The following is a 26,416-nucleotide window of genomic DNA, read 5'->3' as shown; positions in this document are numbered from 1 at the left end:
ATATTTTATATATATTATATATATATATATATATAATATATTATATTATATCTCTCTCTCAGTTTTCAATATATACTTATTATATATATATATATTATATAATATATATATATATATATATATATATATATATATGTGTGTGTGTGTGTGTGTAATGAGAATGAGCACTAGACATATATGCCATATAATTACAAAATCTAAATGAGGTCGATAACTATAGTGAGAGGCAGTTGGAGGATACGAAAACAGTAGAGCCTCGAGCGTTTTAAAGCTCCAGAATAGTTATATCAACAGTGAATAATTCCTCACGATGTTCTAACGAGACAAAAAGTGCCTCAGCGGCGTGGTTGGTATGGTATTAGCGTCCCACCTCGGTGGTCGCGGGCTCGATTCTCGGCCATTCCATTGAGGAGTGAGAGATGTGTATTTCTGGTGATAGAAGTTCACTCTCGACGTGGTTCGGAAGTCACGTAAAGCCGTTGGTCCCGTTGCTGAAAAACCACTGGTTCCATGCAGCATAAAAGCACCATACAAACAAACAAACGAGACAAAAGTTATAACGCATCCGATAGGAGCGAGGAGAGAGATCGCGGGCGCGCAAATGACCTGATAGCGAAAAGATCAGGTGATCGTGACATCAGAAGAATGGGGTTACATGAGTAGACCAGTGTGTGCGCTAATAAGATGTGTACATGAGAAATGGGAAAACGCACGTACATCAGAACCGAGAATAGACTAGCGTGCGTGCATTCGTACGTCCATTAGTATGTGTAAGTGCATATGTCCTTTAGAGCAAATGAATGGGATATAATCTCTAGTATGGGAATTTATGGGTTCAAGACAAGAACTTTTAGTGGTGACCGCAGTGTGGGGAGAGGCGCTTTGGAGATCCGTCGATGAGGGAACACGAAGGAATGGATTTGAAACAACTCTCGGGGATTGGAAGTGCAGAGAAACACGTAGGAAGATTGATAGGGCATTTATCCGTTCTCTTGATTTATGCATTTCAATGTCTGATAACTGTGGTTTCTCTTTCAGAACGGATTCGGTTGTCACTACCGAAAATGAATTCTCTTGACATTTATTTGAGAAAGACTGATGACAGTGAGAATAAGTTGGAATAGCTCTGTTCAATATGATTAGGCAGAACAGTAATGGTGTCTTAATGATTTTTGGGATTTTTAATTCATTTTATTTAGCTTTCGTGTTAGCTATTTATTGGTGGAAATAACGTCTCTATTTTTTGTATCTCAAAAGTTTGAATTCGCCTAAGATTTAATGACTGATTTTAGCTGCAAAGATGGCAGGCGATGGCTGCATTGAAGGTAGGTCGCGTTACCGAGTTAGGAATTCTCTCCTGTTAGTTAAACGGGGTCATTTTGACCTCGTAACACACACACACACACACACACACACACACACATATATATATATATATATATATATATATATATATATATTATATATTCTACTCGTTTTTACTGGTTTTTCAAAAATCAATCTCTCTCTCGTTGACATTGATCAATGATTATCCTAACTGATCCTCAGTGGCGTGGTTGGTATGATGTTGGCGTCCCACCTCGGTGGTCGCGAGTTCGATTCTCGGCCATTCCATTGAGGAGTGAGAGATGTGTATTTCTGGTGATAGAAGTTCACTCTCGACGTGGTACTGAAGTCACCTAAAGCCGTTGGTCCCGTTGTTGAATAACCGCTGGTTCCATGCAACGTGAAAACACCATACAAACAAACAAACAAACAAATCTAACTGATCCTAAAAGAGAATTAGGAACGTAAGAATGAAAAACGTAAAATATCAAGTTTCATTGTTTAACAGAAGAAGACAAACTTGATTTAATATGCAAATGATGTCGAAATGAGGAAACCCTCTTCTCCTTTTCAACCTGGATGTCATAATTAACTTGCCTCTTAAATTTTGGCATAGTGATTTAACTTACAAAATGAACATTGTAATTGTCTAATGAAGGTGGTTTTGTAAGAGGACATAAACTCATGCTTGCAACAACAGCCTGTAAGAATATGGATTAAAAGTGCCCTTATATTTATATGTAGTTGTTCCGGGTCGTTGCGACATTTGACAACAAAATATGCACTAGGGATGCACTGATATCAAATATTTGGCCGATAGCGATACCAGCTTTTAAAGCGATACCGATAATTGTTACCTCCATATGACTGTTATTTGGGAGAATATAAAGTAGGAGAATATAAATCGTTACTAGAATCATTCTTGTTCTCTGGTTATTTCAAAAGCTGAAAGGTGATATAATAGGGTTATATAAACCATTTCAAAGGCACAAACTTCATTGAGAAAGAACATCAAGTATAACTATTTAGTATTTAATCCCTTTATCACTGGATACAGTCTGGCCTATAATATGGCTACCATTAGAAGACTTTTAGCAATTTAGTTACGTAGTGCTTACTCGAATTCATGGGGTGACGAACAATCTGAAATCACTAATATATAATTTTATTCTGAGTTTTAATTTATACATTGGCTAGAAACAGTTAACAGACTCATTCATTTAGATTTAAAAAGGCTCTGATAATAGAGGGGTTAAGCCTTTGCCTCATTACAATACATAGTATTGTTTTCATTTAGTAATCCCAAGAAACATGAGATACTGGTTCACAAATAAAAATAAGATTACGAAAGGACCAGAGTTTGTTTTACAGTATACATCAACAAAACACTCGACTCAAAAAAAGCACAAATCCCTTTGCAAGTTCCAACTCATACTGGACTTGGACCATCTGAACTAAGTTAAGATTATAATTTCATTAAAGATAATATTCAATATAATTATCCTAAAAGGAAAAGTGTACAGAAAATTAAATGTTATGCCAGCCTAGGAGGATTTTACATTCCTCTACGAATGACAAAAGTATCGGGCTGGTATCGGCCAGAAATACCCCAAAACTAGTTTCACGCTGGACGAGTGGTTTTCGCGCTCGGCTGCCAATCCGGTGGTCCGAGGTTCGATTCCCGGCTCGGCCAACGCGGAATCAGAGGAATTTATTTCTGGTGATAGAAATTCATTTCTCGATATAGTGTGGTTCGGATTCCACAATAAGCTGTAGGTCCTGTTGCTAGGTGACCAATTGGTTCCTAGCCACGTAAAAAAAATATCTAATCCTTCGGGCCAACTCTAGGAGAGCTGAGAGCTGTTAATCAGCTCAGTGGTCTGGTAAAACTAAGACGTACCTAACTTTTTAACCACAAAAACTAGCCGATACCACCGATACCGATACGGATACTTGGGCACATCCCTAATATGTACATAAAAGAGTGTTTATATTTTGGAATTTATATAGAATTTCTTTTGTGGTAAAAGGGTAAATGAACAAAGCTGTGCTAATTTAATTATGACAATGCCCGTGTTGGATTACTATATAACACACACACACATACACAAATTTATATATATATATATATATATTATAAATATATACATTTAATAAACGGAACAGCAAGAAGACTGGAAATCATTTCTTCTTTTTATTTTCACCTACGTTTCGGGAATCCTTCCCCATCTTCAGGGCTACAAACAAATAATTGCTACAATATTAAAAAGTATGCTAAAAAATAAGCTAATAATTATAAAAAATATAGTTTTGTCATTATGCTAAAAGAAAAATAAAAACTACAAAGTAAATTAAAACACTGCATAATTCAGTAAAATAACAGATCAAAAAGCAAAACAAAAAATAAATATTGAAAAAATAAACAAGGAAAGCGTTTTGCTGGACTTACTATTAAGAGGTTTGATTGTTAACTGATGGAGAAGTGGAACAGCGTAGTCAAAAGGTGATGTTAGAGAAATAAAAAAAGGGAGAAAATGTAAGTAATAGGCAGTTAGGCAATATTTAATGGTGTGGAGGTAGTTTGGTTGTTTAAGGAAGGAGACAGTTTCTTGATGTAAAGAGATTCTAAAAGAAGGAGCGAAAGACAATCAGTAGTTTGACAGAGTATTTTGAAATGAGTATATACATAATGTCAATTTTACGTGAATTTGAATGATTCCCTAACTGACACCTCTATGGGAATCGATGCGGTCTTTCAGTAGCGTCGGGTGGATCCGATTTCATTTCCAAAATTACATTTTGCATTTAGGACAAGTATACATAGGTACTCACAGACAACGAAAGACCCCATCAACTCCGGAGGGGTGTCTTTGAATTTGAAAAGTCTGCGTATTGTAAAAAGGACGTTGAACACAAATTTGAAATTAACAGAAGGGTACAAAGTGCTTAGCCTCTAGACGTGAACTCACAACTTTATTTCTTTTTGTTTCTTTTCAAAGTCATCAAGGAAATAAAATAAAATAAAAAAAAGTGCGAAATGACCGCCGGAGAGATAAGGTCTTCAGTGTTCATTCTGTAGTCATTTCCATATTATATATATATATATATATATATATATATATATATATATATATATATATGTGTGTGTGTGTGTGTGTGTGTGTGTGTGTGTGTGTGTGTGTGTGCGTGCGTGGTTTAAAAGCTGTCTTAAAATATATTGGATATATTTTTGCCGATTAGAATAATTTTTGACGTCTCAAATGGAGACCTCTTATAATTCATGATAACCTAAACTTTCTGTCCTTATGTTTCAAAAACCCCTTCTTCTGATAGTATGAAGAAAATGCTTTTAATTTTTTTTCTCTCTTAGTCATGACTATAATGCTGTTATAATGGTAATATTTCCTGAATCATTAATTACCCATGATATTATTCTCTTTTTTTTTTTTTCTTTTCTTTTTCCCTGCACTGATCGCGTGTTTTACAGATTGTGGCATTCTATGCGATTTTCCCCCAATTTATCGATTCAATTTTCTAAATACTTCGCCTCTCCGCAGACCCGCAGAGCAGGAAGGTGTTCTCGGTGGAGGACCCCAAGTTCGTGAACGAAATGAACGAAACGATGTGGACCTGGGAGGCCCGGTCGGAGATCAACGTCACGACTGGACGCCCATACAGAACCCGTGAGTGCAAAATCAAAATGCGTTCGTTCAGAAAATTCAAGGGACGGAAGTCCTATACATTTGTTAGGGATGTCCCGCAGGATACACGTTGTGTGGTAGTCAGGGCCGGTGCTAGGAATTGCTGGGCCCAGTTATTAGGAAATCGTAGAAGTTAAGGGGATTTTTGTATGTCTGGTATAAAGATGATTTTCCTGAATGAGGAATAATACTTCCTCATCCTTCATTTCATGTTTAGGGTAGCAGTTTATACCTCTTATGGTCTGTCCACACTAGCGGGCATGCGCGTCGGTCACTTCCAGCTGTTTATATTTTCTCTTACTTCTGAAGCAGTGTTACCAGAAAATCGCATCGTTCTGGCTGCATAGCTACTCGGTCGATCAGTGTAGTATAGAACGGTTATGGAGACAGTGCTTGTCCGTCGGGCAGTGCCCGCTAGTGTGGACAGGGCCTAAAGCCCCTTCCATACGAGGAGCAAAGACACGACGGGCACTCTGATTTACCCGTCGTTCTCTCGCCTTTCAACAGTGTTACCAGATCAAACAGTCTAAAGGAGGCAGTACATTAGTCACAGGCAGGCGAATCTATGACTTGGACCACCCTCGTGATCGCCATCCACTCACAAAATTGGCAACAGTGTCTGTCCGCCGTGCATTTGCCCCTCGTGTGGAAGAGGCTTGAGAATACAGAAAGGATTTGATGAAATGAGTCAAATAGGTTTAAAAACCGACCCTGCTCACAATGAATTTGGATGTACTCAACATCGGAAGGACCAATTTCTCCCGCAACTGTGAATCGTTGAACCCTGTTTTGAAAATCCGATGTTGAAGGGTTATTGCAGTGTTGGGAAAATCTGTTTTCACGCATTTTGTCAATATTCGAATTGATGTTTTTGGATGATGACTTCTTGGCAAACTGTACTGATTTTTCAGCAGTTCTGTGTGTGTGTGTGTGTGTGTTTTTTTTTTTATGGGTGTCTGTAGCAGTGGCGGATCTAGACATTTTCATGGGGGCACTTAGGACTATCATATATATATATATATATATATATATATATATATATATATATATATATTATATATATATATATATATATAAAACTTTAAATTTAAGACGGCCTGATAAGGTTCGTTTATAGATCCAAGAAAATTGAAGAGGACTTACGATATCTGAACATTTGCAAGGATTTTTTCGTGTAAGTTCCCAATGTCATTAAATTTAAGGTTTATTCCAGAGACTTCCACAACACGGAAACGTGTCTGTCATAACAGCTTATGTATATATACTATATATATATATAATATATAATATAATATATATATATATATATATACATATAATATATATATATATATATATGCGCACACATATAGTTGTTGTTGTTGATATAATCGTTAACTGAGCAAATTTTTGCTACCATTAATGATTTATTGAAAGAAACAACATTGTTCTGTTATTCATACCCAAGGAGCGGGGTGGAATGGGACACGTGACCAGGTCTTTTTTCTTCTTCTGCTTCTTTACACCGTTATCCCTGCATTAAGGGGTCGGTTGCCTGATGCTTCTTCTCCTCCTCCACTGCCTTCAATCAAAGTCATCATCCTTCACCAAACCTCTTCTCTCCACATCTACACGCACGTGACCAGTTGGGTCCGCTTAAATCCGTCACTGTTTGTTGTTGTAGATTAAACCAGCCTTGTGGTGGCACGGGCTCGTGCTCCTAGAGTAGCCCATCACTGGTCTGTAGTAGTTTAGCCAATCTTTCGTTGACCCCAAATTCTAGGCTCTTCTTGCTCATAGCAATTCATGGCGTTAATAACAAACATAGTTCTCTCAAGAATAAACTATTATCTCAGATTTCATTGTCCTACTTATAACATTCATTTTAAGACATCTGTCTTATTTCTCAAGTGCATTCGCCACAAGTATCTGTTGTTATTGGTTATGGAAGAGCTGGCGTTGTATCAACACGGGCTCTTGCTTATAGAGCAGCCCGTAGACAAGTACATGAAGAAGAGGCATATAGATTTGAGAGAGAGAGAGAGAGAGAGAGAGAGAGATCTTTTTCTTTGACAGGCTTACCTTTCTCTCTCGGGCATTACCTTGAAATGTGGGCGAAGAGTCAACTGCTGTGATCCGTCAATCATCCCCTTTATCTCCAAGACTTGGAAACTTTTTCCTTTGATTCCCTCTCCCCTCCCCCTCCCCCCACCCCCTTTTTTGTGAGCTGGTAGTCGTATCATCTCTCTCCTTATCAAAGGCCTATATATGTTTCGGTGGGCAAAGAGAGCTCAAAGATGTCTTTGTGCTTATTTACCTTAAAGGCGAACTGTATTGAGATTGGGCTGTCAGTCCTTGTTTCTTCCTCGGAAATGATGTTTAAGCAACGAGGCAGTACTGGGCATGCAACCTAATGCCCTTGCCTCATCCAGCCGTACCCAAAATAAAGCTGAAATGAAAATCGAGACCGGTTAAGAAGACAAGGCTTACGGGTATAGGTAGGATTCCATCGTATGAAAGGAGGTGCTAGAGGTTAAAGCTTTAACCAGCGCATATTTCGTTTAGAATAAATTTAGCGAATTTGTTCAAATGAAATCCCTTCGAAGATTTTACACACGAGTCATATTAAGTAAATTTTCGAATTTCAAAAGTCGAAGAATGCACCCGAATTTGTGTAATGTTAAAAAATAATGACTACCTGTTGATGTGACGTTGGCATTGTGTTTAATTTTATACTTTTTATATGTGGTGAAAAGCACCACCATATAAATTCCCAAATTACAGTAGGAAACTGTTAACCTGACTTTAGAACCGAGTCGGTGAAAACTCACTGCTGAGTGCATTGTTGTTTTATATTTTGTTTTGTGTCAGTGGTGGAATTGATTTAGCCTCGCCAGAGCATCATTAGAATCGTTTGGGAACGGAACTCATTGTCTTGATCAAAAGTATGTGGAACACTAAAAAAAAAAAAAAAAAAAAAAAAAAAAAAAAAAAAACTTGTGCCTGATCCCGAATTGTTTACAATGTACCCAGTTAAAGGAGAACTTTGATGGCGAGTGCTATGGGAACTTTGATGATTATGATGCTCTTAACAGGAAGCAGTGATAATGATGGATCAGTGTTTGATGATTGATGATGGTCACAGTTGCGTGTGGGAGACTTTGATGAATACATCGATCCGGGAGGCTTTGAACAGGGGGAGTTGGGAGATGAATGCATTGAGCACAGTCGAGCATTATTGACTCTGTAACTCCGGGTATTATTCGAACCACTTTTATTGCAGATTGTTGGTGCAGGGTTGCCCCAAGGCAGGTCACTGGCGTTTTGTAAACGTTTTGCCCAAACTTTGTATTTTTTATTTTTGTTGTTGTTGTAGAGGGGGGAGGAGTGGAATGTTACAATACCGAAATAAATCGGAATTTGAATAAACTCGAGTGATTTCTTTGAAAAATTGACCAAAATTATTTTACTTCATTTGACGGGTACAAGTTTCTGGAATGTAATAACATTCACTGTGTATATTATAAAGCTATTATCTTTAGGTACTCCGTGACAACGTATGAAAAGAAAAACTTGTAAAAGGCTAAACTAAAGTCATAAAATAGACACAAGAGGTCTGTGATAGATGGCTACGGTACTTCATCCTCTCTCATGTCTTATAAAACGCAAAGAAATGGAAGTAAGAATACATAAAGGAATAAAACTTGTTGCTGTTGATTAAGGATATCTTTTGTTATACGTATGGTTACCATCATATCTGCCAAGTATGGATTAAGTGTTATTGTTGTTGTTGGTATTATTATTATTATTATTATTATTATTATTATTATTATTATTATTATTATTATTATTATTATTATTATTATTATTATTATTAATGATAAAAATTCTTCAAATCATCTTGCTAATGTAACAGTGTACAGATAAATATAAGAATCCCCACAGATGAAAGGAAAATCAAATCAAACAAAATATGTAGCCCAGAGGAATGAAACGTAATTGAGGTAAACTGTTTAGATAATGTATGACTCTCCTACGAATCTTTGAAAAACTAAGATAGCAATTCACTTCACAGATATGAACTTTGAGTATTAAATCCTAAAAGAGTTCTATGTAATTAAAGCAAAGGGAAGCGAACCGAAAAGACATGATAATAAAAACAGAAGGGGCGTGTTCATCAGCTCAAAGACCGAAGGATGTCTTTGATAATGAATTACAGAAGAGATATTGATGGACGACTTCGTTAATAACAACACCAGATGGGAGGGATTTGATTTCGAATTTTGTTTGATAGGAGACCAGTGATGACGTGTGACGGGAGACACTGATAAGCAATGCTCTTTTCAAGGGTGACATTGCAGCTTCTGGGAGACTCACAACACCACTATGAGTAAATTGAGTTAATGGAAGATTTTGATGATGAATTCCGTTGAAGTCAGGAAACATGAGCAATGAATTTTATGTATGTAAGTTCTTGATGATTGAAGCTGGTTATAATCGAGCATTGCCACAGTCGTTTAATGGAAAATTTCATTTGAATCCTTACAGACTGAACATTTTTGGCATTTGAACTGATGGTGGCAGATAGAGACGAATACTTTTAATTCGTAACTTTGATGATCAGTATTGTTTATGAAAATCAGTGGATAAGAAAATGCAGAATTATATTAAGTTCCGCTTCCTTTTTAAGCAAGATGCAGTCTCTCCTTCAAAAGAGGTGCTTTCATAAAAAGAGGTTACACTCCCTGCATCATTCGTCCCTTGATTACTTACTCAAAGATGAGCATAATGTACCTAGCCACAGTCTTATACAGCCTCAGAGGCGCTTCAAAAATGTACAGAGAAGACCACCTGCATTACGTCCATCCCCAAAATGAAACTGAAGACAAAACTCATTTATATTTAGTAAAATAGTGTGAAGGATGAAAATATTTTTGTCTCTCAGTCAGTGTTCAAAGTTTATTATTAGGCAGTATGCAAATGCCCCAAAAATCATTGAGAATGGGCAGATGGGAATGACCCATTCTAAGTGGTTATTCAGGCATTGAAGAGAAAACATTATTCACGTCTAGCCCCATGAGTGAAACACCTGTCTTAAAAGATATTAAAGATGATGAAATTCCTCTCAGTGCCCATCTGCTTGATATTGATATTAAAAGAACGAAGAGTGAATGGCTTGAGTGACATAGATGCTCAGAAGCAGGCCCATCTTCTGGCCAAAGTCTTAGCCTTGCTTATACTATAGTGACCTCACAGAGCAGAAGCCAAGAGTGTTTATTCCGAGTTTTGAACACAAAAGGTTTGGCCCCTAGATAAGTAGAGCCTACCTCCAACATCTCAAAAATGTATTACTGCCGGATCAGAATTCTGGCTTTTGCATCAAAAATGAAACCTAAATGAAAAATATTTTTGTCAGAGTGGAAAAAATATGCTTGAAACTTTTCCTAAACCTTCCCTGGAGTCCCCCGAACACAGAATGAGCAATGCCAGCAATGTCACATAATTGCACTGCATCCCTCCTTTGAAGTTTGCTGGCGGGTGGAAAGCCAGAGATAAATTTACTGGTAATGGTCATTCTGAGTTCATGAGGTCCCAAGTAAGGTTTTTATGAAAGTTTTAGGCATATGTTCCCTAGCCGGAATAATCGTGAATTTGAAACCCCCTTCCGAGGCTGCTGGCGGACATAAAGCCAGCCTTGACATTGCTGGCATTGCTTATATTGTGTTCACGGAACTCCAGGGAAGGTTTAGGAAAAGTTTCAAGTATATGTTTTTCACTCTGACAAAAATGTTTTGTTTTTTTGTTTTTAGGACTCATTTTTGATGCAAAAGCCAGGGTTCTGATCCGGTAGCAATACATTTTTGAGGTGTTGGAGGTAGGCACTTCTTATCTAGGGTGTCAAACCTTTTGTGTTCAAGACTCGGAATAAACAATCTGGGCTGCCGATCTCTCACATGCCATAGCCAGTAAGTAATACAGCATCGGTTAACAAGTCAAGCGTTTGTTGACTTACTGCCCGTTCCTTTATTCCTTTTCATCATATATGAATATTAACCAGATTTTATTATATTGATATTAAAGGAGAAGGAATTATTGGACTGAAAAGGCTTATCACAAAACCAGCCGTGCAAGAGGGTAGTGCCGTCAGTGCACCTCACACGGTGCCCTGTAAGCATTACTTGAAGTTCTTAGCGGTGTCCGTTCGGCAACCATTCTACAGGCTCTTTTACTCCTTTTACTGTATCTTCGTTCGTATTCTCTTTCTTCCATCTCACCTTCCACCTTTCATAACAATTGTTTTCGCATAACTATGAGAGCTGTATGACCTAATAGCTCTAAGCGCTTGGGCTTTGGCCTAAATTCCATATTCTAATCATTTTGGCTGATGCAGCTATGATTTCTAACCGATGATATTGATGATGCAAACATCTCGACAGACACAGTTGACTGTAACCAACGTTTCGCATTTACAGAGGACATGTTCATGTACTCCCGCTTCATGGACTACAGCCTGCCCGTGAAGTGCACGGCCTTCATCCCGAGTATCTTGGGGTTCGTCATGCTCTTCACTCTGATCTCACTCTACGGTCGCTTCGAACCCAACAAGGTAAGGGGGTGGGCGACTTCTGTCTGTGAACTCTGTATCTTTCAGTTACTGTACTGATTAGATTTTAAGTATATATTATATATATACATATATTTATGTATAGAGACTATGACCTTGGTAGTTGAGTTGGTACCACCTTGGCCTGTCACTTTGGAGACCGGGCGTTTTTACCATTGTTGAGTCAGTATACTGTATATATATATATATATATATATATATATATTATATATATATATATATATATATATATAGATATATAGATGTATATATGTATATAATAGATATATAGATGTATATATGTATATATATATATGTGTGTGTGTATGTATAAGTACTGTTAAATATTCTTAGTACCTAGGATAGGATATATCAGTATTATTTTTTAATAAATTTTTGATATTTGTTCAGGAAATATTTATGAGTGTTGGTGGCAATACTTCTTTTTTCCTCTCTTTACGTCGTGTCATGTGTATACGTACGTGTGTTTAATGATGTCTGTTTCATACATGTATCCATTTATGGTTTTTTATTGATTATGTATATCAAAAACTTCATTGTCTTCATACCTTAGTTATTTTTTCTGTGTAATGTCTGTATTACATTGATGAAGAAGTGTGTATGGTAGGCAAGAAACGAAAAGGGCGTAACAGAAAAAGACAAAAAAGCATTCCTGAAATAAAACATCTAACATAAAAAAAAACACTCCCAACAGATTTGGGATTAAGATCTTAGGGATTATGTCTTTTTTCCTGTCTGAAAACTTCTGTGTTAAAATTGCAAGAGTGGCTGAAAGGAAATGATGCGTATTTAACGAGAAGCGAGATTGCAGCTAACTATCTTAATAAATTTAGATATCAACAGCGCATATTGATAATTTAATAATGAAAGTGTATATGTAAAGTTGGTGTCAATTCTGAGTGGTAGGTCTTCATATATGCGGGAATTACGAGGATATCTAACGTTAAGTCCTCTAGTCATTCGGGAAAAAGATGAGACTATTTAAATATCTCTCTCTCTCTCTCTCTCTCTCTCTCTCTCTCTCTCTCTCTCTCTCTCTCATACACACACACACAACGAGTTTTAGACACCTTTATTTCAGATGAAAGAGAACTGAAAAGAGCTTCCCTTCCTCTCTCTCTCTCTCTCTCTTACAACAGTTTTTAACCACCTTTATTTCTGCAGGGGAAGTAATGCCTGCCGGTCACCTTTTGCAGTGCACAGTAGGCAATAGTTAAGGGTTTTTGCAGCGTCCCTCAGCCCCGAGCTGCGACCTCTTTTAAACACTACTTTATATCATCTTGTAATAGCGAGGATTTCCTCCTGTTACATCTAAAAAATATTCAATAATGATAATAATAATGATAAAATAGAATTTAAATAATAAGAAAAAATACTAAATGTATATATATATATATATATATATATATATATATATATATAATATATATATATATATATATATATATATATATATATATGTGTGTGTGTGTGTGTGTGTGTGTGTGTGTGTGTGTGTGTGTGTGTGTGTGTGTGTGTGACTGGTAAAAATGATCTGTTACAACAGAATTCCATCTGATAAAAGGTGCCCATAAAAACACCAAAATATATAGAGAAAAATACTATATTTCAGAGACTTTAAGTCCTGTTTTAGCCAATCTGTACATGGAATACTTTGAAACTACATAATAAATGCAATAAAAACCAAAGACATGCTGTGGATGAGATATGTAGATGATATTCTAACATTTTGGGATAATAAATGGGGCAATTTTAATGAATTCCTTTCAATAATAAACGCCAGCTTCAAATTTAAAGTTGAATGGGAAACAGACAACAAAATTCCTTTCCTTGGTGTTTTAATAATCAGAGACACGACAGAATACAAATTTACCATATACAGAAAACCAACGTTCTCACTTTCATACATTCACTACTTCAGCTATCATGACATTCCTATTAAGATAGGCGTAGCCAGCAACCTATTCTTAAGAGCCTTACGAATTTGTTCCCCAGATTTCCTGGATAAAGAATTTGAACTAATTCGTAACCAGTTAAGGTAGCCTGACCATATAATTGAGAAACTAATTCACAAAGCAAACGTAATTTTCTACCAACCCCCCCAAGACCAGAGACACACCCAACAATAAAATAAAAATTCCACACCTGGACAGGATTAAGACCTTGACCCAGACCCTTGGAAAATCTAATCCTTTTGAATTTACTTACCCAAACACCTTATCCAAATCCCTGATTAACGTCCAACAAATGACATCCCCCAAGGACACAGGCATTTACGAAATCCCATCCCTGGACTGTGACCAATCTTACATCGGATTTACAGGAAAATCCCTTCCCCAGAGATTAATACAACATAAACGGTCAGTAAGGTATGGACAACAGAACTCAGCTATTTTCAATTATATAGATGAACATAACCATAAAATAAACTGGAATTTGTCATGTATAATTTACAGCAGCAAATGTCGGTACAAGAGTCAAATGATGGAATCGGCCTTGATTAAACAGAGGCAGGTAATGAACATCTCAAAAGGGTCATGGGCTTCAGATATCATCGACAAGGTTTTCATTCAACCAACGCTTAAGAAGATTAAAGGAAGATTAATCAAGCGGGGGTGAAACCCCTAAAAGTTTGGCTTTTAACTTTGTGGACGAAATCTTTCGTTTGGGTAATAAATACCAACCCTTTTTTTACTGTAAACAAAACTTTTCTCATTCATAATAACCTGAAAAGACGAAGAGGACAGCAGTCCCCCCACACACTCTGAAATATAGTACTTTTTCTCTCTACATTTTTTGGGGGTGGTGTTTTTTTTTTATGGGCTAACTTTTTATATTAGATTATATATATATATATATTAATATATATATATAAAGATATATATTATAATATATATATATATATATATACTATATTATACATAAACATATACATATACATATACATATCTTATACAATAGCACACAGACATTAGATTAGTATAAGGAGCTGACAGCTACCTCATGCGTCAGAACAGAGGCTTTGGAACCTCTTTAAATAATGCAGGGCAGATGATTGCAGGTTTCCAAAGACTAGGATGGAGGAATCCTGGGGCAACTGGGGATGCAGAAATGGAGTGTTGCTATTGTGCCCCGTTAAGCTCACTCCTTCGTGTAATGAATGACCACCCCTGCAACCATTACCCTGTGAGTAAAGGCTAAACTGCTCTGAGGTTGCGGAACTTTTGTGCCTTGTTGGAGTCCTAGCCAGCTAAAAACTCCAGACGGGCTTCTGTGTCATTGATTGTGGAACTTCCAACCCATGGGGCCTGCTGGTGTGGCCATTTCTTTGGGAATTTCATGCTTGGAGGAGAAGCATTCAGGTAATAAGATTCTGGCTGTTCATGGCTGTTGGAAGTTTATTAAATTAAGAGATGCTGCTGTTCACTCTTGGCGAAAAAAAATTTGCTTAGCCAAATTGTGTTGCTCAGTCGGGAGCTGCGAAACGTTTGGGATCGTCTAACAACAGGGAGACCATACGTTAGTGTGGCAGCGATTAAAGGTATCCAGGCGACGAACTATGGAAAACTGTCCATGGATAGGCGGATGCAGCGACTTTGGGAGTACTCAACCACACCCCCTTTTTTCCTTTCCAACTGGTCACATTAGAAAGAATATTGAATTAAAGCTCAGGTGAAAATATTGAAACCAAGACACAAACAGAGATGACCCAAGAAAAGTTAAAATTGAAACACAATGTGCAAAATGCGATGTAAACAAGTGGTGCGTAGACTACAAAGAGACATGCGTATCAAAGCTAAATAGTCTCAGTGTCTGTCTCTTTTGTCAACAAGAACAGGAGATAGATAAACTGAGGAGGGAAGTAGAAGAATATAAAATTACCTAAAAGAGCTGACAAAGGACAAACTCGAAGGCAAGAGAAGAGAAAATAGGATGGAAAAGGAAATTGGAGGCCTAAGAAGAGAAGTGACAAACCTTAAGAGAGAGAAACAGGAATTGAACAACGACATAGTAGAAAATGCAGAGAGTATAGTAGAGATTAGAAAACAATTGCTTAAGACTAGAACCAGAAATGAAACAGAAACAAGCACTAGACAAGGTATAAAAAAAGAAGCTTGCACGAATAAAAGTGATGAATTCAAGAGAGTTGTTGGTAGATGAGTGATAGCAGTCAGAAAAACACAACTGTCCCTCAAAAGGAATAAACATATCGAATAAATTTGCTGTGCCTTGGAAACAGAAGAGGAAACAACCATACTTGGAGACTCGTTAGTAAAAGATCAGGGCTCAAATTTTGTGGCCAAAAATAGAAATACGAGAAAAGTTAATTCTTATCCAGGTCCAGGAGCAAAGAAGATAGCTGAGGCAGTGAAGAAAATCCAAATGGAAATTAGAAAAAGTGCAATCATAGTGCATGGAGGAGGAAACCACTTATTTCTAAAAGATGGAAGAACTGGCCAGATAGAAGGCCTTTTAGCTAACCTGAGGTATGTTGTAGAAAACATCTGTGAGAAAACCGATAGCGGCATTCTTATAGGACTTCTGCCTAAAACCAATGTAAGCCACTTCTCCCTCAGCAAGTCAACTGGAATTAATGACGGACTGGAATGAATATGCCAAGAAAAAGGCGCTAGGTTTCTAAACTTTTGGGACAGACTTGTAGGGAATAAAAAATACTATATAAAAGATGGAAATCACTTGAATTTTGGACCAAAATTACTAGGAAACCCTCTTAACGAAGATCTCTTGAAACACCACAGTGAACTGAACATTCAATGGAAGAAGTCGGAAAGCTCCCAGAAGCTGTTTAGTAATAGCACTGCAGGAAACAGTGAAAATAAGGAAAACGAATAAAGACACCGAGGACAAAAGAAAAGATAGAAAAGCCCCTCAGAGTGGAACAGTTTAATGCATAATCTATTAGGAACAAAGTAGATCTCTTCAAAGCATTTATAGCAATTGAAGAATTAGACATAATAGGTATCACAGAAACATGGGTACAAGAGGCAACAAGAGACCTCGTAGGAGAGTATCAAATAGCTGGATATAAATCGTTCAAAAAAGATAGAACTGATAAAAAAAGGTGGAGGCGTTATGTTATATGTAATTGACAACCTCAGTCCGATAGAATGCAAAATTACAACCAAGCAAGAAGTAATTGGCAACAATATAAGCAGTCTAGGGAAGATGCTAACTACAATACTAGCGTACAGACCTCCCCGCCAACCACAAATGTCCGACGAGGAGCTGTATGCACTACTAGGACAAGAAATAAACAACAAACTGCATAATAATAGGAGATTTCAATGCAGCAGCCCACTGGGACACTATGACCTCCACTTCAAACTTAGAAGGAAAGAGACTTCTGGAATTTGTCAAAAATGAATTCCTCCACCAATAGGTTGACAAACTTGCTAGAGGAAACAACATACTAGATATTGTCCTATCAACAGAAGATAACCTAGTGTCTGACCTACTAGTAAGTGCAAGTCTAGGCAAAAGCGACTTTAAAATTATTACATTTCACATTAATATTCCACATGAAAAAGAGAGGAAGATACTAAAGAGATTAGACAGCAGAGAAATTGAAAATAAAACAAGAGAAAGGGAAAATTGCACAAACCAATGAATCTACACCCAACACCAGAAGCAGCAAGCAGGCATAAAGAACTCTGTAGATTGGTGGATAAATTAACAAGAAATGCAAAGGGAAATGAGGATAAGAGAGTTGCATCAGTTTGTAAGGAAACCCCAAAAGAATTCTTTGCTCATGTTAATAGTAGGAATCCAGTAAAAAACAGCATAACTCTCCTAAGAGACAATGGAGGTAACCTGGTAAAGTCAGACTTGGAAAAAGGAATTACTGAATAAGTTTTTAATAGTGTATTCACAACTGAAGACACTACCTCAGTACCGGAACCTGCTATTTAATATGAAGGGGCAGAACCATTGGACAAAATAATATTTACAAAAGAGGACATTAGAAGCAAAATAGAAAAACTAAAGTTCAAATCTCCTGGCCCCGATGGGATTCATCCAAGAGAAATTAAAGAGCTAAAAGAAAAGATAGTTCCTCACCTATATAAACTCAACAGAAAAAGTGCAGAACAAAGAAAGGCACTTAAAGGATGGAACTAGATAATGTGCCCCCAGTTTAAAAAAAAAATCCAGAAGAGCCAAGAAATTATAGACCCATCTGTCTAACGTCAGTCCCTTGTAAGATTTTTGAGTCCATGATTGAAGATCAAATTGTGGATCAATTTGATAGAAACATTCTATTGTTAAACAATCAGTACGGCTCCAGACAAAACAGATCGTGCCTATCAAATCTCTTGGCGTGTTTTAATAACATGCTTGGTATTTACGACAGTAGTAGAGCAATAGATATACTCTACTTTAGATTTCCAAAAGGCCTTTGACAAAGTCCCATACAAGAAACTGATGACAAAAGTTAGAGCATTGGGAATTGCAGGAGAAACAGCAGACTGTATCGAAGACTGGCTAACTAATAGAAAACAGAGCTGTAATAAACGGTGAAGAATCAGAATGGGCAGATGTAACAAGCAGAGTTCCTCAGGGTTCTGTCCTTAGCCCGCTCTTGTTTTTTATTTGTATTAATGACAATGATGTAGGATTAACTAGGAGGATAGCCAGATTTGCAGACGGCACCAAACTAGGTGTAAATGCAGCAGACCCAGAGACAGTAGAAAGTTTAAGTAATGATTTAAATAAAATAGGAGAGTGGTCAAAATGATGGCAAGTACCTTTTAACTTGGATAAGTGTAAAGTGTTACAAATAGGAACAAACAACGCTCATGCCAACTACATGCTGTTTGGGAATGACATAAATAGTGTAGAATAAGAGGAGGACGTTGGAGTCATTATTATCAAGGACTTAAAATCCACAAAACAGTGCATAAACTCTGAAAAGAAAGCACAGAAACTGATGGGATACATAAAGAGGCAGCTCAAATACAGAAACATGGAAACGGTGCTGCAGCTCTACACATCAATAGTTAGACTTCATCTTGAATATGCAGTACAGTTTTGGTCACCAACACTAAGAAAAGACATAAATAGATTAGAAAGAGTACAAGCATGAGCCACAAAGTTAATTCCATCCATCAGGCAAATAGGTTACCGAAGATGACTAGAGAGCCTGAACATGTATGACTTAGAAACACGACGATTGCGAGGACAACCGATAGAATCATTTACAATACTTAAAGTCATAACAAAAGTAGACAGTAACATATTTACAGTAAACGAAAACCAGACAAGAAATATTGGATGGAAACTAGAGCTGAAGATACAACACATCCCATAGTGGGAACTTCTTCACATACAAGATATGTTACGCATGGAATAAACAGCCACCAGAAGTTGTAAACAGCAAGAGTGTAGAAGAGTTTAAAAGAAAGCAAGACAAAATCATTAGGACACTGTGAATGAATAGTAAAACCTGCTCCTACAGACAAGTGAGCACACGATGTCTCCTCGGATGAACTAATAAGTCTTTGAGACATCCTGATCCTTGTAACTCATTTGTAACTCTCTCTCTCTCTCTCTCTCTCTCTCTCTCTCTCTCTCTCTCTCTCTCTCTCTCTCTCTCCAATTTTTAGCTTCCTTTATTTCAGATGAAGGAAGACTGAAAAGACACCTCTCTCTCTCAGAGAATGGCTCCAGTTAAAAAAAGACGAGCAACAGAGTCACATTCATACAATAACAACCGAATCAACGGGGATGAAGCCTAGAAAACTGCTATAACAACAACAATTCCACTGGAGGTCCATGAGCAGCCTATCACTAGCACACTACAGCACAGCACACTCAAAACTCAGTTCTACAGCCATACTCAATCATTAATTAAGTAATAAGCCTTTACATTTTTTTTTCTCTTGTATCTTCCACATTTAACAAATCCTCAATAAATATATTCCCGCGACCCAGGACTGTATTCAATGAAGAACCTCTTATCATTTGTTATCCTGTTAACTGAGGTCCAGTTGCTCAGTAACCTTTATCTCTGCACTCAGTTCCTTTTACATCAACAGCCCATTCCCCTAGAATTCTTGCTCGCCTTCTTCTCCCTGTTTTTATTCCTTTTTAATTCTTTTTCTCTCTCTCGCTTTCGTACTTACTAAACTAGGCATCCACATGTATACCTGTACATGAGCTTTTATGTTATGCAATTTTGTCTCAGATAATCTCTCTCTCTCTCCCTCTGTATACATATATATATATAATATATATATATATATATATATATATATATATATATATATATATATATTATGCAAACAAGAAGTGGGTTTGATTGATTGATTTATTTATTCATTTTTTTTATCTATCTATATCTATATTTATTAATTTTATCAAGGCTTTGCTTACTGGACTGGTTCCATGGAACTGCGTAATAATAATAATAAATAATAATAATTAAAAGCATAGAGTTATTTAAGTTAGAGCGAATAGATTATCAAAAGATTATCATGGCTCATTTCTAAGATAAATGTATAGCGCTGTTTATGATGCTTTATTTGAAGAAAATAATTAACTGAATTGTTCTCAGGTGTTAATAATATAGGTTCTAGGTCACATGATCATATCCCGGCTGTTTGACTGATAGGTAGTGCTGGAAAACATGACGACAGAAAACATATTCATTTATTAATATTATCCAGAAACGGTTACAAACAAATCGTCGTCATTATGACACTGACTCTGCGAAAAAGTTACGAGGAATGGGCATTTGATAATGCAAATTTAGCTTCACTTTCATTGAATTGACTTTTCCAGCCGAGAGCGACCGAATGTGCTGGACAGTATATTGCAGAGGTCCTTTATTCCCTGAGGATGTCGTCCAATTGGAACGTCGAAAACTCCATTTCTTTTTCATTTCATAATAACTGATCTCTTCTTTCTGTGTTTCCTTATTAATAACCCTCTGCTTCTTCCTTCAAATGAACACCATACTCTTTGGAAGCTCGAATTTCAAGTCGATGGCACCTGTTAGCTTGTTCCACATGAATAGGTCATCTTCTGACTATAATAATGATAATAGTAATTAGGGACAGCGAGGAAATAATTCGTCTATTCAGCGATATCACGCCTAAAAACCAAGGTAAACCCGCTTCCCCCATTATCTACGCATTATGAAGGCTTTCCCCAGTTTAAGGTTTCGGGCCAGAGAATAGGTCCCTTTGTGTCCAGAGTAGAATGGGTCTTTGATCATCCTAATGTACTCGTTCACACCATCGCCCAGGCTGAAGAGGACTGAAAAGACAACCCCCGCCCCTATCTCTCTCTCTCTCTCTCTCACACACACACATAAACTAAATTTTAAACCACTTTAGTTCAGATGAAAGAAATCTGAAAAGACACTTTCACTCCCCCCCACCCCTTCTCTCTCTCTCTCTCTCTCTCTCTCTCTCTCTCTCTCTCTCTCTCTCTCATTTTTATCCACCTTTATTTCAGCTGAATAGAATTTTAACGGGTGGGAAAAAAATATCTTTTTCTCTTCTCGCTTTCTCTCCTTTTATATTTTCAGTTTCGCTGAACCGAGGGCGGTGTGTCGGGGGTGGGAGGGGGGTGGGGGGTGGGTGGGGGTGGGGGGTTATGTAGGGGAGTTCGTCAGGCCTTCCCATCCATATGGCTTCGCTTATCCTATTCTGGAGGTTTTTTTTCTTTCGTTTTCAATTATTTGTATTTATATTTTTTGAAGCATTGGTAGGAGATTTTGAAGACCCGGAACAGAATTATTACCTCTCTCTCTCTCTCTCTCTCTCTCTCTCTCTCTCTCTCTTTCCTCTCTCTCATCTCTATCTCTCTCCCGTTTTTGTCTGCTTTCGTCACATTTCCCGTTAAGGTAGTGCCGTCAGTGCACCTCACGGGGTGTATTGTAGGCATTACTAAAGTTTCTTTGCAGCGTCCCTTCGGCCCTTAGCTGCTACCCCTTTCATTCCTTTTACTGTACCTCCGTTCATATTCTCTTTCTTCCATCTTGCTATCCACCCCTCACCTAATGTATAATTATTTTATGGTGCAACTGCTTTGAGGTTTTCCTCCTGTTACACCTTTCACACCTTTATAGTGGCAGTGTCCCTTTCTGCGTTGAATGACCTCATGTACTAGGCCCCAGCGCTTGGCCTTTGGCCTAAACAATAAATATTCCACTCCAATTCCAATCGACTTTTGTCACTAAAAGGTATAAAACCCATTTCCGATATAGTACCACGTGAACTACTTTAGTCACTCCACCCCCCTCCCCCTTACTCCTCAAAGGAATATATTAAGTAGCAATAAATTAAAAGCATTGCTCTACTTGCTAGGTCAGATTCGAGGGAGATAAAATTTCCAAGAAACTGAGATTTAAAACGCATGCTACGACTTATTCTCAAGTATTATTGTATTCAATTCTGTCCGCGTCCTCGTGTGGATTTCCTACGTTTCATATCTCTGTTTTTCATGAGGTAAAAAAGAATTCTGGAGTTGTCGCGATTTTCTGACCATTTTCTGTAGATACAGATGAATTTTAGTTCTGTCACACACACACACACACACACACACACACACACACTTGCTTCCCAACCCCACTACCACCCTCACGGGCTGTTGTAACCATTCGAGTATGTCATGGTTTAAATGACTGTACTAGTATATTCAGTCGACAAGCACCAATCTTAATGAATAAAATAAGGTAATGGCATCTACTATAGAGTATATATTTCACGTTTGGTCGTAACATTTTCCAGAGGGTTAACATATTGTTTAATGGGTATTCTAATGTTGCGAAATCAGTTGTAAATGTCAGACGGTCAGTACTATTTATAAAAGTTAAAATCCCCATTCTAAGACGGACTTATGTTGCTTAGAATCCAATGAAATGTAAATTCTTCATTCAAGTTAAATTAATCCGTGTGTCCACCCATATCAAACTAGTCAGTATAATGTGTTAGCTTTAGGCTGAAAAATCAAGTCAAAATTTAGCAGAATTTAAATTAGCGATTCCTATTGTAGGTCTCTCTTGTGATTAGGGTAGCGTCGAACGATATTTATTTCCATCGAAATGCCTACTTGGAAAAGCAAGTTCACAATAAGGTAGAGATATGGAAGCACACTTTCAGAACCTTCGAATAACTACACATTTACTTAATCTCGCTCTGTTTCATTTGAAGATCCAAGAAGACCCGGTTGACCGTCGTGTAAATTTGATAGAACTGTGCAGATGCTCTTTATTTTTTAAATGCTAGACGAACAGTATCATGCTTTCTTAAACTGGAAAATGCTGATTCCTTCATTTCTATTCTCCTTTCCTTGGAAAGCACTGCTGATCTATAGAAGTCTATAGAAGACTGAAAATACAAAATTGCTTTGTTTATTACCAATAAAAAAAAATTTCCTTGCCAACTCAGCCTTTGAAACTTACTTGAAATTTAGTTGGGCGTTTTATTATGAATCTAGAATGCAAAGCAGTTTTGTAACTTTGGTTCTATTGCATGTGATCTGTAAATTTTGAAACTTAGTTAAACTTCTTGGTCAAAGACTGAGATTACTGACTAATCTAATTCTTTTGTCCAGATTTTGGCAGTATGATCTTCCATCCACGTCGAGGGTCGTGTGACTATTCAATATTTTTAGAATCCAGTATTTTTAACAGTGTGTTTATAATGTAATCTATACTTATTTCATTCATGTGCCATTCATTTTTTTCCGACTGTAGGTAGTGAGCTGTCAGTGTCGTTGGTACTGTTGCCATGAGTCCAGAAGGTAATCTGATTTCAGTGTTCTTATGACAGTATCCACATTTTTTTTTATTGAATGTTCATGCAGATTAACAGCAACCTCTTTGTCCTCCCTCGAATTTTGGAAGATGATGCGGATTGAGTGTGTCCTGTTGTTGTTGTTGTTGTGAAACTGAAATGTTTTCTGTATGATCCTGTGCATTCAGATCTTCCCCAGAATACACCATCCACCACCACGTAGTACGTAGTACTAGATATGCAGTTCGCTCTGCCAGTCCTGTCTTTTTACTTCTGTGTGGTTCAACACTGCTGCACTGTTTCCCAGAAGTTTTGTTTGTTGCTGTTGTGACCGAGTTGCGGAATGATCTTCCTAATCCTGTAGTTGAGTCGGTGGAACTTGCAGAGAGTTCGGTTTGGTGCCGTCGGTTCGTTGTTGAACAGTAGCTGCTGACACAGGCCCCTCTTCTTTCTGTATTAGTTGTTTGTCTTATTTATTTTGTTTGTTGTTATTTCTCCCTTTGGCTTTCTGCTACTTTCTGTCAAATTTGTCGTTATTAACTCGGAGTGCCACTTGATTTATATTATAATAATAATAATAATAATAATAATAATAATAATAATAATAATAATAATAATAATAATAATAATAATAATAACAATAATAATAACTTACCACAGATTTAGCGAATCTTATTACTTGAATATAGTAGGTCTTTTACATTTAATTTCAATTTTCCTCGAATTTGGAACGAATTTGCGAGCTTGTTGCCAACTTATAGAAGCTGCTCCTTCGTCGTTATCAAGGGGAATTTGACTCTGAGCTCTTGGGTTCTGGTTAAACCTTTTCTTGTGACTGTTAAAGTAAACTGTTTATTTCTAAATATAATCAATCCAGAGGAACTGAAAATGCATTTAAAAGTGTAGATTCCCTTCATCATAAATTCTTGGATCATATAAGTATTGAAGAAGTACGGTACCAGTTTGTCATAGATGTGAAAGTCACTGCAGATTTGATCATTCTTGCCTATGTGACTCCTGAAGATGATGCAGACTTTAAATGGTTGCCTTTAACGACCTTTTGTTTTATCTGCTGCATAACCTTAAAATGTAAATTATTCTTTTATGTATTCCCGAGTCTGGAAGAAGTCACTGCTTTAGTTCTCTTATGTTATTTACAGTCCCTGTTGTTTCAACTTTGAAAAATACTTTCATTTTATTTTTTGTTGTTGTCAGCTGGGAATGTGCTGCTGCAAATGTAGTAGGTCTTGTTGCCTCATAAATCAGATTCGTTGAGCACTTTGTCCCTTTCAACTTTCGAAATTTAAGGTAACTTCAAATCACAATTTTATCTTCCAAAACTGTTCCAAATAGGAACTGATATTGGAGGTGGGCGGGAGATGATATTCATAATGCCTTCTGTGTAGCTAGTCACGGTACCAGTTTATGTAATAATCCCCAAACTGTGAAGTCTAAGAGACTGGTAGTCATGCTCTCAGAAATCTACAAGTTCAGTCAGTTGTGTTGCTCAAGGTCTGATATGGCCGAGGATTTAGCCTGATTGATAGCTTTGCTGGGGCTCTTCTAGTAGGGGCTGATGTCTGTTACTTGGTCACTCAAGTACAGGCAGTCCCTGGTTATCGGCGGGGGTTCCATTCTAGGGGGTGTGCCGATAAGCGAAAACCGCCATTAACTGAAACTCGGTGATTTATGGCGCCATAAGCACCCTTATGGTGCTGATAACTGGAATTCGTCCCATTACGGCGCCATGAATCGCCGATTTTAGGGCACTAGACAAGCCCCATAAAACCTGATCGCCGATAACCGAGTGCGCCAATAACCGTGGACTGCCTGTATAAGGCTTCTCTCTCCCACAATTAGTATATGAAAATGATTGACTAGAAATTCTTTTGTTGTGAGTATTCCTTTCCCTCATCGTCATCCTAATCTTGGATTCCACATTTTATTTAGAGTTCCATACGTGTCCAATTTTTCTTCCATACATAGCAGGACTTTTAGCACACGGTGAGGCAGATATACTAACATATTTCTTTTTACAGGATCACGATAGACATGAGATGTATTAACCTTTTATTCTATCAGATATATTATAGTGAATTCTGTTGTTATGAACTTAGGCTCTTTAAAACATGAGAATGAGGAAAGGGTTATTATATGACAAATTATTATAATGCATAGTTTCTGCGCTTCACATTCTTAAGCAGATATTTGTATTTGTATTCCTCTGTGTTCTTGACATAAACTTACACTTTTACGAGGTCTCTCTATAGGTGATGCAGATTGTTTTTTTTAACATCATCATTGATTCCTAGCAGTTGTGTACTGTAATGAATTCTCAAGGTATTGATGTTTGCATGGTTACCCAGTTACTGAAGTGTGCTTAAATAGTGTTAGAAGGTTGAATCCCGAGAAAAATTTTTTCATGTAACTGTTACTGAACTGAAAAGTAATACTTTTCTTAGGCAGTATAAGCATTCTGATTAGCTTAGCACATTTTCGTTTTTTGCAAATTGTAGAGACTAAGTGGCATTCTACTGCTGGTGAAGATCTTAATGTAATTAAAGATTACTCAGTAAATGGCACGAATTTGGTTTGCCTAGTTCCTGTTAAATCCCAGATTATTTGAGAAACTATTCAGCAGTGCACACCAAGTAGTAGGATACTGGTTTCTTATTTTAATATTGAACATGTTTTTCAGTATAAGTGTATGCACTTCTTATTTGCGGGATTAGGATGGAGTAATTGTGTAATTGTGAACACTATCATAGGTGATGTCATTAAGCTTTTCAAGGTACTAGACTCCATCAGACCAGGAGTGCCGCATGAATAGAATCTACGTATATTTGTTATGAAAAAAAGGGAAATGACTGTTTTGTTTCGAAGATGGCTTAAAATCTAGCTGCTCTCTGACACATTTGATGAGCTGACTGAGCTTAGGAGGTGCCACGTTTGTTTTCTGTTTTGATTACTGCATTTGTCGTAGTCTGGCCTTGTGTAGTTCTTAGCTTCAAACAGATGTCATG

General features: G+C 37.2%; 1 protein-coding gene across 5 annotated transcripts in view; it reads left to right on the top strand.

Moving 5' to 3' along the window:
* The window catches only part of LOC135219903 (transmembrane protein 117-like), a 421,293-nt gene that overhangs the window by 379,936 nt on the left and 14,941 nt on the right, over nt 1-26,416 (top strand). For 3 of the 5 annotated variants that reach the window (XM_064257101.1, XM_064257102.1, XM_064257104.1), the window contains exons 8-10: nt 4,884-5,009; nt 11,480-11,613; nt 23,354-23,400. In XM_064257101.1, the coding sequence (XP_064113171.1) occupies nt 4,884-5,009; nt 11,480-11,613; nt 23,354-23,400 (307 nt within the window). The remainder of the gene's footprint in view (nt 1-4,883; nt 5,010-11,479; nt 11,614-23,353; nt 23,401-26,416) is intronic. The other 2 variants (XM_064257103.1, XM_064257105.1) reach the window with 1 other exon arrangement.

Source organism: Macrobrachium nipponense, chromosome 1 (genome assembly GCF_015104395.2).
Source record: "Macrobrachium nipponense isolate FS-2020 chromosome 1, ASM1510439v2, whole genome shotgun sequence".
In the NCBI taxonomy this organism is placed as follows: domain Eukaryota; kingdom Metazoa; phylum Arthropoda; class Malacostraca; order Decapoda; family Palaemonidae; genus Macrobrachium; species Macrobrachium nipponense.
This window is presented reverse-complemented; position numbering and strand designations above follow the sequence as displayed.